At 33.6% G+C, this 15,407-nt stretch overlaps 1 protein-coding gene across 6 annotated transcripts in view; it reads right to left on the reverse strand.

The window, feature by feature from the left end:
* UBR1 (ubiquitin protein ligase E3 component n-recognin 1) overlaps positions 1–15,407 on the reverse strand; it is a 147,061-nt gene that overhangs the window by 50,869 nt on the left and 80,785 nt on the right. For all 6 annotated transcript variants that reach the window (XM_082453063.1, XM_082453062.1, XM_082453064.1 and 3 more), the window contains 12 exons: positions 13,455–13,516; positions 12,779–12,889; positions 11,996–12,061; positions 11,635–11,736; positions 9,917–9,980; positions 7,659–7,783; positions 5,336–5,388; positions 4,137–4,239; positions 3,224–3,272; positions 2,674–2,828; positions 1,058–1,157; positions 4–113 (listed from right to left, as the gene is read on the reverse strand). In XM_082453063.1, the coding sequence (XP_082309189.1) occupies positions 4–113; positions 1,058–1,157; positions 2,674–2,828; positions 3,224–3,272; positions 4,137–4,239; positions 5,336–5,388; positions 7,659–7,783; positions 9,917–9,980; positions 11,635–11,736; positions 11,996–12,061; positions 12,779–12,889; positions 13,455–13,516 (1,100 nt within the window). The remainder of the gene's footprint in view (positions 1–3; positions 114–1,057; positions 1,158–2,673; positions 2,829–3,223; positions 3,273–4,136; positions 4,240–5,335; positions 5,389–7,658; positions 7,784–9,916; positions 9,981–11,634; positions 11,737–11,995; positions 12,062–12,778; positions 12,890–13,454; positions 13,517–15,407) is intronic.

The raw sequence follows: 15,407 nt of genomic DNA on the forward strand, positions 1-15,407 counted from the left end.
TACCTGGAGTATCCATGTAATCATGTCCTTCTGGCCTTCTAACTGGGGAATTCCCTTGAGTTTTTCTAAAAGCATCTGTATATTCTGAGCATTCATGGCTGAACTTCCCAATCCTTTTTTAAAACACAAAAATTATATATCATGAAGATATTTCTTCATAATTATGTATAAATATAATTTATAGTTAATGTTATTCACATTGATAACCAAAGTTTGCAATCAATCCCTTAACTACATTAATTTTTCAATGGAAGAATCTACAATTACATCAAGTATTAAGTACTAAATTAAAGAACTTGAAAAACCGGAATTACTTTAGGTCTCTCTTGTACATTTTCCATGGGGCTGCTAAGTGAAAACTACCCTTAATGATATATCTTTTTCCTTTCCTCTACTTGGCTCACTGTCTAAAAGTACTTACTGAGAACCAAAGCTCCCAAAAATATGGAAGTGGGAGCTGTCATATCCATAAACTGAATAGGTTTATGATGTAGTCAAGAATCTAAAAAATAGTGTTTAAATAGAAAATGAGATGCTTTTGTCTTATTGATCTTATAAATCAATGTTCCTAGAATGCGCTCTGAAAAAACTGTCTTAATCATGTAGCGTTTAATAAAAATCTAATCTAAACCTATCCTGCTCTTCCAGATTGAAAATGGTGCAAAACAAACACATTATCATTCACTCAGACTTCCGCAATAATTTTAAATTCAGGAACATTAATATCTTCCATAGATGGGTAGTGTAAACATTATGGTTAAGATAGCAGCAAATATTTGATAATACTGAGACAAGGAATGAAAGTAAGAAACCACCAATGTATGCAGTGCCCCCAAAAGGGGGGTGAGATCATGCAGTAAAAGGATTGTCGTGGGGATTAAAAAACATACCTGTATTATTGAAAGTGTTAAAAACTAAAAATGCTACGAAAAGACTTAAAACAATTTCAGAGTTTTCCGTCTTAAGGACTAACAGATTAAAATTCTATCAGAGCTAAACTTTCTGTTACAAATTGGCAAATAGCTGAAACTGCGTTGAAAATGATACTAAAACATACTTGAGGCCTTATGGTAAAAGTCAAATGTCACTTCTTCTTCGGGAGATTTTTGAAGCTGTTGCTTTTCTTCTAGTAAGCCCAATGCCAGAATATGAAACGCCTGAAAAAGGAAAGTAGCACAAGATCTTTAAAACCGTGCTTCTTAAGGTAAATACATTTTAAATGGAGGTATAAAAATAAGCAATCTGATGGGTAAAAAATGTGCAAAGGTTATGAACAAGCAGTTCACAGAAAAAGAAATGAAATATACACATATGAAAAATGTTCAACCTTGGGAGTTGCCTGGTAGCCTAGTGGTTAGGATTCTGGGCTTCCACTGCCGTGGCCTGGGTTCAATCCCTGGTCGGGGAAGTTCCCGCAAGCCACATGGCGCGGCCAAAAAATAAGCGTTCAAGCTCACTTAAAATTAAAGAAATGTGAGTGAAACAAGATCATCTATGTTTCACCTATTAAAATGGCAAAAATTTTAGAGCTTAGTAAAATACACAGCTGGCAAAGGTGTTAGGAAGCAGGCACTCTTCACCACACTGGTAATGGGAAAGTAAATCAGTATAACATTTTTGGAGGCCAATTAGACAATATCTATCAAAAATGTAAAGGTACAGACCTAGTGCTAGGAATTAGTGTAACAGAGTCACTCACTTAAGTGTACAAAGATATTTGTACAACAATGTTCATTTTAGTGTTCTTTGTTATACAAAGACCTAAAAACAACCTAAATGTCTATTAACAGGAGACAGTTAAATGCATCATAGATGTCCATATAATGGAATATGCAGCTATAAGCATGAGGTAGGCCTATATGCACTAATGTGGAATCACTTTCAGAAGATACAAACCTTTAGGTAGGGTGATGGGAGGTAGGGAGAGAAATTTTAACTTTTGATTTCAAATGTATCTCTGTGGGTTGAAATTTTTACTGCATTTATTTACCGCTGTTATAAAAAAAAAGTGAGATACACATAGGGTATGATAGCATTTAGAGCCTCCAGACCAATAACAGCCAAGGAAATTTAGTTAGGCAGGTGATAAATAAATATCCAATTACAGCTACCAAAGGTGGCATTATTAAGTAACTTATCCATAACAGTATGAAGAAAAAACTAGCTGCTTCTATTTAATGAGCTAATTCTCATAACAACTCTATGAAATAATTACATTTAAACCCATTTTAGCAATGGGGAAATTGCTCTTTGCTCCTTAAATGGGACGTGTGGTAACCCAAGTGGGGTAAATTCAAGCCTAGACCTGTCTTCAAATCTTTATTATACTGTCTCCTGATAATACAATGTGAAATAAAAAATATAGAAAACTATGATACAATAATGACATGCCAATTTATTATTAGCAGGAACAGCCCTTTTTAAAAATTTTTCTCTTTTTTTTTTTTAATGTAAATGATTCCCAAGAGTAAGGATCCTAAAAACTTGAGAATGTGTCACAAGGAAATCTGTACCACATCTAAGCTGTTTTCAATGACCCTTAGGTCTCAGGTGCTCTAGTTGTGGTTCTGACTGAAGTCAGAAAGTTAGACTACCAATCTTCTCCAGACCCCCAAGAACTCTATGAAGTAGAGAAAGTATTTGAAATAGAGAAAATATTTTCGGTATACATACCATTTGGAGCATCCCTTCAGTCCACAAGTTAGAATCTGGGTCTACTGCCTGCTCAAATATGGTCCTGAGAATGTACATCATGATATCACAATTGAGAAGGTTAACTGCTTTGCTGAAAGCAGGGCAGAATTCAGGAGGAGGAGGTGGTGGTAATGCTAAAGTGGGTAGGAGATCAATGTCAGAAGAGACAAATGGGTATAATTTTATTTGGGTTATCCTTCATGCTAAATTGCAAATGTCAGAATCATATATTACACGCAAAACAACACATGATCTTTGTTACCTTTAAAGCACTGAAAACATCAATGTCAAGGGAAATATAAGTCACTATGTAAGCCACCCCAAAAAAACTCCATTTGTTATAAATTTAAAATTCTATCACCACTGATGTAGGCTATATCTTAATATGTGAGCAAGAAACAAAGGGTTCTTTGCACTTCCATTAGTTGCCCACTCTCAAAAAACAACAAAAACAAAACACTATATGCTTTGCTGATACAAAGTCACAGCATATAGTCAAAATGAGTCAATTCAGTATCTCATTTTTTACCTTCATCTTTGTTTTCCTGTTTTCTCCTTTTCTTCTGCATATGTTCAGCCTATATATATTTAAAAAAAAAAAGTTTATCTTAAAATACACCACTTGACAAGCATGAAACAAATGGGGTACTTTGAAGCAGGCAGGAAAGATTCACAAACCTACCAAAATACTTTATATACTGAAATATGTATTCAAATGCTACCTTATTCCAGAAACAAAATGGTTGTCCTAGGGAAGGCCACTGCAAAATACATGGGTAATAATCCTCATCACTAATTTAGTCCCCATTCTTTCAGCCAACAGTTTTTACCTAGCGTCATATTATATACAGGGCATTGTACGACAAACTGGAAATTATTCATTTTATAAGGACAAAGCCAGACATTACCTTAACTAAGTGATCTAACTTAAATCAACCTTTAATGGGACAAACAGACATTATATGTGCCTACTGATGTGATGCAATATATCACTTATGTAGTAGTCTTGCCCTAAGATGTTTAACTTGAATCTACTCACAAGAATACAATCAGACATATCCAGAATACAGGATATTCTAAAAGACAACTAGCCTATACTCTACAGAAATGTCAATGTTATGAAAGACAAAAAAAGGCAAAAGGATTATTCCAAATTAAAGGAGACTATAGCAACATGACACCAAATGAAGTGCATGATCCTTGATTGAATCCTCCTACCCCTAACACAACTATAAAGAATATTTTTGGTATAATCAAGAAAATCTGAATACTTCCTACGAACTAGATAACATTATTGATTCAACTTTAATTTCTTGGGTAAGATAATGAGCTCTAATAATGAAAACCAGTATGAAACTACAGAAAAACCAGGCAATTTTCTATGGAGTTGGAAAGCATAAAGCATTTTAGGTTTATTTACTGAAGAGGATAACTTTTCCTACCTTGCTATGCTGTGTTTTGGAGTAATGATAAAAGTACATATTGAAGTCTTTCAATGATTCATCTTTCAGCTCATAAACTCCATGGCCTGATACACCTGGTTTCCTAAAAAGATAGAAAATACAGAGGTGAACTGCAGTGCTCTTGAAGTATAGAGTAAGACAAAATAAGAACCTGAAAATTAATCTAAAAGTCAAAATCAAGAGAAGAAAACAACCTTATCTCATCCAAGTTGCTTAAACTGAAATGACAAATTTCATTTCAAGAGTAAAACTAAAAACCTACACTGTAAGATCAAAGTCCTGGTACCAGCTAAGTTGTGTTTCATAATTATGAAATTTAAACAAATCTGAAGAAGTTTATTTTATACTATGTAGATCTGACCCCATGCCCTACCTAAATCCCTAAGGCTTCGTTTTTAGCCTCTGAAGCCTAAGATTGCCTGTTCAACTACAGCTTGCATTATCTAAGGCCAAATCTAAAATGGTAGTAGGATATCATATCCGTAGAAAATTGAATTGTAAATGAAAATATAGTGGTGAATCCTCTACAGAGAACTACGAGGAAAAGCATTAAGGCCAAAAGGAGCACACCATATTTGTTCTGCACATTAAGCAGCTTTTGGTCTCTATCAAAGTAAGTGAAATATTTTATTGAACAATATTAGAGCATAAAAAAGCTACATTCTATTTTTAAGGTTATTTGAAACTAGCAATTTATCTATAAATACATTACTATAACAGTAGAAATTCATTACCAGTATCAATTTTTAATTTCAAGAATTAATCCAATTAAAATCTTATTTCCATTTTTTTGTATCTCAAAGAATCAAAGGATTGCAAAATAATGTTTTAATCCTAGCAGAGAAAAGTCTAAAATTAGAATATAAAAATTTAATAGAATAAACGAAGTCATGGCTTAGAATTGATGAGAAAGAGACTATCGAAAGGTTTCTTTGCTTACTTAAGTCACCTAATATCACAAATGGATATTTCTCATTCACTTGACAAAAATACTCATTTCTTCATCATACAGGTACTAAGTGCCTACAGTGTGCCCCTTGTTCTCACCCATTCCGTCTGTACTTTGTTTTTGTCCTTGGGAGTTCAGGAAAGAACTTCAGAGCTTCTACAAAGTAACCGAAATACAAGAACAAAGATTGGTCTAACTTTCAGAATAAGCATAAATATTAAGTACTTACTTAAATGTGGCCACTTTGTTTATGACATTCTCTAAGCCAGTTTCATTATTTTCCTGTTGAAACAACATTTTTGTCATTTTTACCTTCATGTAATGACTTTATCTTCTCTTACTGTGAACTGAAATACACTTTCAATAGCATTCCTGAGTGTTTCATAAACAATAAAAAAAGATCAATTTCCAATATTTAAAAATTAGGTCTAAGGCCAATTAGCTTTGTTTTGAGGGACCAATTTCTTAACAGAGGTAAGATGTATGTATAAACTGCTTAAGGAAGCAATTTAATCTAAGTTTGCCCTCACATATATATACATATACAACCAATAATTCAAAGAAATTATTATTTTCTTTATCTAGTATGTTCATCACCCACATCATTTAAGCACATGCCCATGCTGTACTAATCCCTAAAACCGAGGTAACAAAATAAATAGGATCTACGGTAAAACACATATGTAGATGTCCAAATATATTCTGGCTTCTGCAATTATAATAATTTTATTTTTTTCTGACTGGCCTGAACTTTTCCTTGAACAAGGAATTTTTTTGTTGTTTCTTTTTGGCCATGCCGTGCGTCATGTGGGATCTTAGTTCCCCGACCAGGGATCGAACCCACGCCCCTGTAGTGGAAGCACGGAGTTCTAACCACTGGACCACCAGGGAGGTCCCAATAAGGAATTTTTTTTTATGAAGTCATTTAAAATCAGGATAAGGACTTAGTCAATATACTAAAGCAAATTCATAGATTCCTATAGTGTTGCAAAAATTAAATTTAGCCTCCTTTAAAAATGTACTTGTGATAAGCAGTGAAAAATTAGGGTAGACACTAAAGCTTTTTTTTTTTTTTGCAAAATACAGTAAGTATATAATTATTGGTATGTGAAATTATTTTAGGTGGCACACAGTTATATATTTTTAAATTTTTGAATAGTTATTCATTTATCTTAACATGTATTAGGAAAAAATTAATCTAGAATGTCAAACCTACTATTTCATTGTAATACTGCTTAGAAAGATGCTAAGGAAAAATGTAAGTTGATTTTAAAATGTATTAATAAGGGACTTCCCTGGTGGCACAGTGGTTAAGAATCTGCCTGTCAATGCAGGGGACACGGGTTTGATCCCTGGTCTGGGAAGATCCCCCAAGCCGCGGAGCCACTAAGCCCGTGCGTCACAGCTACTGAGTCCGCAAGCCACAACTACTGAGCCCGCACGCCACAACTACTGAAGCCCGTGCGCCTAGAGCCTGTGCTCCGCAACAAGAGAAGCCACCACAATGAGAAGGCCGCGCACTATAACGAAGAGTAGCCCCCGCTTGCCGCAACTAGAGAAAGCCCGCGCACAGCAACAAAGACCCAACACAGCCAAAAATAACAATAAATAAATAAATAAATAAACTGTATTAATAATTATAAAATTGGTAGACAGATGTGCAAATATTATGAAGGTGATATGCCAAATGGTTAAAGTTTGAGAATCAGTTAACAATGAAATTGGAAAAAGATACAGGTATGTTGGAAGAAAAATGACCAACAGTCAAAGCTTACCTCCATTCTACTTCTCTGGAAAGCCTTGATAATACAGGTAAATCTAATCTCTTTTAAGAATCATTGTTCTAATTCAAAATTAAATCTCGGAGTAAAAAATATGACTCATAATCTTTAGGATTACTGCTTCAAAATCAGCAATACTGATCATAAATATCACCTGTGTCAGCCATGAGAATGCACCCTGCAGACCTCCAGCTAGAGAACAGAGATACTAATGCAGGCTCACTCTGGGAGACATGCGAAGGCAACAAACCTTGATTAGACTACCCAGCAGTCTAGGACAGTCCTACATAACGTTCCTTCCCTCTTTCCTTCACCTGGAGTCAGATTTGCACCACAGTATGATGGCTCCCCCAGCCTTTCCCAGCTTCCTCACCATTTCTCTCATAGTCATTGTTCCTAATTAAATCTTAAATCCTTTGCCTTGACATCTGCTTCTCCGAAGACCCAGACGAACACACCACCCAAATAGTCTCAGCATTTCAGGAAGTCCCCTTTTCCTCTGGAGAAAATTTATGTTAAAGTAAACAAAAAAATCAAAGAGTTTCTTGCTCTAAAATGTTTTCTAAATAGCCAGAATGTCTCTAAAAAGTTTCTTAATGCCCAAAAGCCCAGAATTAAAGTTTATACCACTAAAAAATTAATGGTGAGAGTTTTATATCTGAAAATTTCCTAAACAGATTTTCCTAAAACTTTGAGTGGCTTCCAATTAAAGAAAAAGAAAAAACTATCCCATCTTGAGGTGAATGGAGTAAAAAACAAAACTGGACTTACATTCTCAGGTAAATTTTTGGCAATGGCACTGTGTGGCATGGGTTCAATACAAAGCAAGTGAATAATTTCTCTCATTGTGACCTCTTCTTTGGTCACATTTCCCACTCCAGGTACATAACGCTCTCCTAATACAAACAATGAAAAGAAAAAGTAAAACAATTAATTGCTTTCCATTTAAATCTCTTCCCATCAGGAACACTGCATTAAATCAAATCTATGAGATAGTGACCAGAAATTATTTGAACATGTTCCTAAATCTGAACAAGAGTCTCTTTGCTGAAAGAGGAAGAAAAATGAAGAGATCTGAAGAACACAGGCCTTCTCTTAACTTAAACACACACACACATATACATACACATACTCACACATTACAAACAAGGCCCCTCGATTAAATTAGCATGTGTCTCTAACCCAGAAAACAAGGAAGATAGCATTGAATAAGTAGTGGCCATCATGGAACAATAGCTTTTCTTTCAAGATTTCCTCAATGTTGTCTCTACTTGTTATTTAAGAAAGAACAAAGTGAAAACTAAAAAACAAAATACTTAAAAATATCTCTATGGGTTAAATGACAAAATAGTATTATGTATCAGGAATGGATGGTGTTGCTAACATGCCCACATGATCAGGTTTCCATTTTTCATCTCGATAAACTGCCAAATGGGGAGAGAAAATAGCTAAATTAACTATGGGAACTTCACTGGTGTCAACAGCATCTAATCCCCAATGCTTCAAGAAGGCTTAAAATATTTGACCTTATGTCACCACTGATTTTTCAATACTACAACATGTGTACAAAGTCCTGTGATATCTATAAGAGGGTTATTATGAAGACAGGAATTTTTTTGCCTAAGAGATTTGATGAATTCTACAAATTAGCCAAAGAATGACATTTTGTTAATTTAATTCACTTCCAACAGACTCACTCCTCTTCAAACACTGTAATTTTCAATTTTTTTCCACCAAAACAGTACCCTCTATAAGTTTCGTGCTAGAAAGAACCTTAGAGATCATGTAGATTACTTTCACATTTTACAAATCAAGAATTTGAGACCCTAAAAATGTAAATGGTACACTCTTGATAGTTTATAGCGAGGTCAACACTAGATCTTCTGATTCCTAATCCAAATCTTTTGCTACTTCTTAATGTTTTCTCCATAATATAATCAGAGATTTTACACACACACACAAACACACACACTTTTAAAAATGATGACTACTAAAGGTAATAAACTTATACTCAGGAATGTAGCAAGTATTAACTAAAAATCAAATCACATAGAAGGAAATACCCAATGAATTTGGGTAAACAAAATAACAGCAAAATAATAGTAGCAATAATAAAATAGTAAAATATAAAACAGCAAAAATATATTAGCAATTTTAATATATAGTATTAATAAGCAGTATTAGAAATTCTTCATATAGTATTCCAAGAACAAACACAAAAATTCCCCTCAAGTGTTTGTAATTTAATAAAGTATGTCATCAACTTAAAAATCTTTTACACATTTTTAATTTGTCCATTTTTTTCAGCAGTTTCCTATGGAATACTCTGGAGTTATTCCAGAAGAGTTAGTGCCTGGAAGATTTACATCTCACTTAGCAATGACGGTTTACCACACTTCCTGCTGAGACAAGCAGCTAGTCCAGCAACTAGCTCCCTGATAAACAAATAAAATGAACCCAGGTTTTCAGATTTGGCTGATGGCTAGAATCCTCACTAGGAAGTATTAATACAAAGCAGTGTCTCCTGCAGTAAAGTAAGAAACAAGAGCCAGAATGAGAAGTCAAAAACTTTTACTTAGCTGGTAAGATCAACAGAGACTATAATATAGAATATACAAAAGTAGAAGTATGGCCAATATTTGCACAAAGTAATTTAAAGAATGACTTGATGAAAATATATCTTACTTAGACGAATATTACATAGAAATTTCATATATATATATATATATATACATAAAATTTTTAGCACTCGACATAGTTATTTTACATCTACTTTTCTAACTAGGATAATTATATCCCAGACCTCTACAAACAAGTCCAAACAATTACAAATCAGGTATTGAAAAATGAAGATGTAATAGCTGTGCTTTTTAAAGGGTGAGTTTCTGAACATATCAATCTCATTAGTCACATTAATCTCTAATATTCTCTGCTGTATTTGGCAGAAGAACAAAATAACTTACAGTTCTTATTAATGTTCTCTCTAAAAAGTAACTCATGTTCTATTTCAAAACATGTTTTAATCTTACCCACAATATAGATGAGGACTTGAAGCATTTCTTCTATTAAGGTATTATATTGTTTAATCAAATCCTATAGAATTATAAAAGAAAAAATTAGTTACTTAAGAACCAAAAACCTCCATAAAACATACATTTTTTCTGGATCAGAGAGTCCAACTGATCCAGTATTTTCTTTTGGACCACAGCAACAGAGAATTATGAGGTGAATAATTCTCTTTTTTTGACATCAAATTCAACAACGTTCACAATACTTGGCACGTAGTAAGAACTCAATAACAACTGTTAAATATTATTATTGTTTTTATTATCATTATTTCCCATCTAGCCTTCAGTCAACAAAAGAATTCTAATCTTTAACTTTTCCTCTACTATTGGCTTCCTTCTTATCTGGGTTGATGAGACAGTGTCTTCAAATAGGTAACTAACAGTTATGGTGAGAGTTCCCTTCCCTAACACACATGTTATTTAAATACTACAGTAAATTAGATATTCATTTTCACTGAGTATAAAAACATGACTAAAAATTAGCTTTGTATTTTATAGCCTATCCTTTGGTCCATTGCAAGTGACTTCTAATTTGAAGAATTAAATAATGTAATTCATAAATTCAAAGTAGTCAAAGGTTACTTTATAAACTGGTATCAAGTATTAAAACAATGAAGATGTGACAAAACTCCAGAGACAGATTATAAACTGTAAAAAATGTATTGATAACAAATATAAGTAAAGAATTAATATCTTTACTAAATAAGGAACTTTTACAAAAAACAGGAAAAGGGTGAAGGACAGGAACAGATAATTCACTACCAAAAAGGAAAAAAAAAACATGGTCAACCTCACTGATAATTAAAGAACTGCAAATGAAAATTAAACACCATCTTTCATGTATTAGACCAACAAAGATTAAAAATATCAGTACCATTACAGATGTACATACTGCTAGAGAGAGCTTAAATTGGAGTTACTTTTCTGAGAGCAATTTGACAATATGTATTCAGAGTCATAAGAAAGAGTATACTGTATTCTTCAGCAAATCCACTTCGAAGAATTTATCTTAACAAAATAATTAGGCAAGTGTTTAAACCTTGAGGTGCAGAGATGTTTATATGAGCAAAAAACTTGAAAAACCTCTTCAGCAATAGGGGACTAAAGTATAATGCATTCATATACTGCAATACTACACAGCCATTAAAAATTATGATGTAAAAAAAAGATGAGGTTGTTGCATACTTATTTAGTGACAAGAAAAAACCTATCACAATATTTCATTAAGCACAGGAAGCATATTACAAAAATAGTACATATAAAAGATTCAATTTTTCCTTAAAAACAAATAAGACACCAAAACTTTAAAAGTGATCATTTTTAGGAGGCAGAGTTTCATGTGATTTTTCTTCTCCTTTTTGTTAATCTATATACAGTCATCACTCAGTATCTGCAGGGGATTGGTTCCAGGACCCCTGCAGATACCAAAATCCACCGATGCTCAAGTCCCTTATATAAAATGGCTAGTACAGTTGGGATTCTGTATCCATGGATACAGAGGGCCAACTATATTCTAATTTTTATAGAGTAAAAAGAATATATGTGTGTATATGTATGTTTTACGTATGTGCCTGATTTTTGGAGATATACACAAATAAATAAAAATCTTAAATATGATTAAAATTTTTTAAATAATATTTCCTTTGGAATTAATTTACATATCAGTTTCTGTCACTTACCTGGTCTTCTATGGATATGGTCTTGTTAAAAGCATCAGCAAGTTCATACCTCTGAAGTACCAGTAATAAGAATTTGTTGGGATCCATTAAAGATGCACCAATCTGTGAAAGACATCAAGTACCATAGTTCTCATGTATTAAATGGAGAAACATTTGGTCTCTAGTAGGACTATGAGAAAAAATTATAAGGTAAATCTGCAGAAGATAATGCAGTAGTCCCTTCTGCTTCTATGATACTATATTCATTTCAACAGTGAGAAAAATTTAAGTAAAGTTAACAATAGTTATAATATCTTCGCTTATTATAAGGAACCTAGGAAGGAAGGTTAAGACAAATATCAGAAGTAATTTAAATAGGTACCTGAAGCATAATGATATCTTTATCATACATTTCTTCTCTGCACTTAACATCTTGGTAATAAAACACCTATAAAATAAAAAGTAGAACAGAAGCTAAAAGAATCATTTTATTTCAAACAGAATTCTCAACAAAAACTATTCTTAAAATTTTCTCTAAACTAGAAACCCCAAGAACTCCTTTGTGGCAAAAAAAAGCTGTAAACCTACAAATCATTTTAAGGGATTTGTGAGGATGAAGTGAGAAAATACGGCATGAAAATAATTCAGAGTTAAAAATGCTCTATACTAGTTATTACTCTCAACATGCATAACGAAAGAATTTACTTCCCTTAAGTTTAAAATGCCCACTTCAATAAAAGTAAACCATTTTCTACAATCAATCATAACACCATTTTTCTCCCAAGTGGTATCTTTACAAGCCCTGTTTCCCCACCACTTAGGAAAAGCACTTCTCCTTATTTGCTCTAAAACAGAGGGAAAAACTGTAAGATGCCCTTCCATTAAGATTGGTGGTGGGAAGATTACATGTCCCCAAGTAATCTTCAGAAAAGACATATATTGGTGGGATGGTTCCTGGTACTACTGGCTTTCACCTAATCTACCCACTTAACAGGATTAAAGGAGAAATGTCTATATGGCCACTAGAACTTTCATTTCTGAGTTTATATAAGAGAACACAAAACAAATACTCAGCAAAATCCAGGGACACAAAGTAAAACATATAGAAGAAAAAACAAGCAGAAAATGAACACATTCATAGTGTGAACAATAGGCCTTGCCATACCTGGCTAATGAGAGACAGCCCATTTCTTCGCCACATCTCAGCAACAACCTGGGCAACCAACACCAGACAACGCAAAGGATATTCCACTAGTACCTCTACTTGAAAATCCTCCTGAAACAGAGTGAGATCAATTCCATTATTTCTCAGAGGGCTTGGATGTTACGGCACTATACACTGCTCAGTTTTCTCATCTGTAAGACAGAAGGGCTTGAACTAGATGACTCCAAGTCCCCATGATTCAGATTTCAATGTTTTATCATATAGACACAAAATTACTAACTGGGAATTATTCAGGTAGGTTTCAAAATATTCTTTTTCTTCCCCCTCAACCAAGAGGTATTTAGAGGGGACCTCCCTGGTGGCGCAGTGGTTAAGAATCCCTCTGCCAATGCAGGGGACATGGGTTCGAGCCCTGGTCCGGGAAGATCCCACATGCCGTGGAGCAACTAAGCCCATGTGTCTAGAGCCCGTGCTTCACAACAAGAGAAGCCACCGCAATGAGAAGCCCGCGCACTGCAACGAAGAGTAGCCCCCACTCGCCACAACTAGAGAAAGCCCACGTGCAGCAACGAAGACCCAACACAACCAAAAATAAATAAATAAATAAATAATTTTTTTTAAAGGAGGTATTTAGAAATAGAATATAAGCAAATCAACATTTAATAGAGTCACTTACAAAAGGCACAAATTCATGCAGTCTTGAAATAGCACCCAGCCTGCTTAAACGCATATGAAGACCTAAAGGTTAAAAAAAAAGAGAGAAAAATGAGAAAGCAATAAACCCAGCTGATTTGTTTCCTAGTTAACTCATCAAGTTTGAAAACTTGTGAGATTTAAACATACGTTTATTGAGTTTAGAAATGACATCTCAGAATGCAAACATTTGATTTCTAATTTTGAAACAGTTTTACTAACATATTTAAGATCCTACATTGTACAAGGTGTGCTTATAAATTATATAAAAATAATATCCTGCCTCTTAAGAAATTATTCTCCTCTTAACCAAGCATCAAAAGAAATAAAAACTTATAAACACAGTCCTACTGTATAGCACAGGGAACTGTATTCAATATCCTGTGATAAACCATAATGGTAAAGAATATGAAAAAGAATGTATATATACGTATAGCTGAGTCATTTTACTGTACAGCAGAAATTAAACACAACACTGTAAATCAACTATACTTCAATAAAATAAAAACAAATAAAAATGAATCTAGGTATTTCTTTTTATAAAAATAGAACTGACATAAAATCACGTCAATTATACCATATAGAAAAATTAACTAAAAATGAATCAAAGATCTGAACACAGGAGCTAAAACTATAAAACTCTTAGAAAATAACATAAGGAAAAGGCTTCACAACATTGGATTTGGCCATAATTTCTTGGATGTGACACCATAAGCACAGGCAACCAAAGGGAAAATAAATGAGACTACACCAAATTAAAAACTTTTGTGCATCAAAGGACACTATCAACAGAGTGAAAAGGCAACTCACAGAATGGGAGAAAATATCTGCAAACCATATATCTGATAAGCAGTTAATATCCAGAATATACAAAGAACTCCAATAACTCAACAACAAAATCTGATTAAAAAAGAGACAAAGGACTTGAACAGACCTTTCTCCAAAGAAGATATACATATGGCCAGTAAGCATAGGAAAAGATGCTCAGTATCACTAATCATTAAGGAAATGCAAATCAAAACCACAAGGAGATACCACTTCACACTCATTAGGATGGCTATTTAAAAAACAAAAAATAACAAGTATTGATGAGGATGTAAAGAAACTGGAATCCTTGTGCTCTGCTTCTGGGAATGTAAGATGGTGCAGCTGCTATGGAAAACAGTATGGTGGTTCCTCAAAAAATTAAAAAGTAGAATTACCTTATGATCCAGCAATTCCACTTTATGGGTATATACCCCAAGAATTGAAAACAAGCACTCAAACGCATATTTGGACACCTGTGTTCATGGCAACATTATTCGACAATAGCCAAAAGATGTAAGCAACCCAAGCATCTAATGGAGGATGAACAGATAAACAAAACGTGGTATATACATACTATGGAATATTATTCAACCTTAAAAATGAAGGAAATCTGACATATACTACAACATGGATGAACTCTGAGGACATTATGCTAAGTGAAATAATCCAGTTATAAAAGGATATGAGTATGATTTCACTTATATGAGGTACCTAGAGTAGTCAAGTCATAGAGACAGAAAATCAGAGACTGTAGGGTGCAGGGAATGAGGAGTTATGTTGAATGGGCACAAATTTCAGATTGGGAAGATGAAAAGAATTCTGGATATGGATGGTGGTGATGGTTGTACAACAATGTGAATGTACTTAGTGTCACTGAACTATATACTTAAAAAATGATTAAAATAGTAAATTTTATGTTACGCATATTTTACCACAATTAAAAATATAAATATGTACACTTATACAAAGTTGTTAAAAGAAAAAGAAACTGACATGGCCGATTTACATAGAAATGCAAATCAAAGGATGATTAAAGAAAATCTATGATTTCTTTCTTTTAGTGGTGAAAGGAACAGTGAAACAGTGAACACACTGGTGCAATCAGGCAGAGAAGAGGATGAAAAAACAG

This window comes from Balaenoptera physalus (genome assembly GCF_965194825.1).
Source record: "Balaenoptera physalus genome assembly, chromosome: 2".
NCBI classification, from domain to species: domain Eukaryota; kingdom Metazoa; phylum Chordata; class Mammalia; order Artiodactyla; family Balaenopteridae; genus Balaenoptera; species Balaenoptera physalus.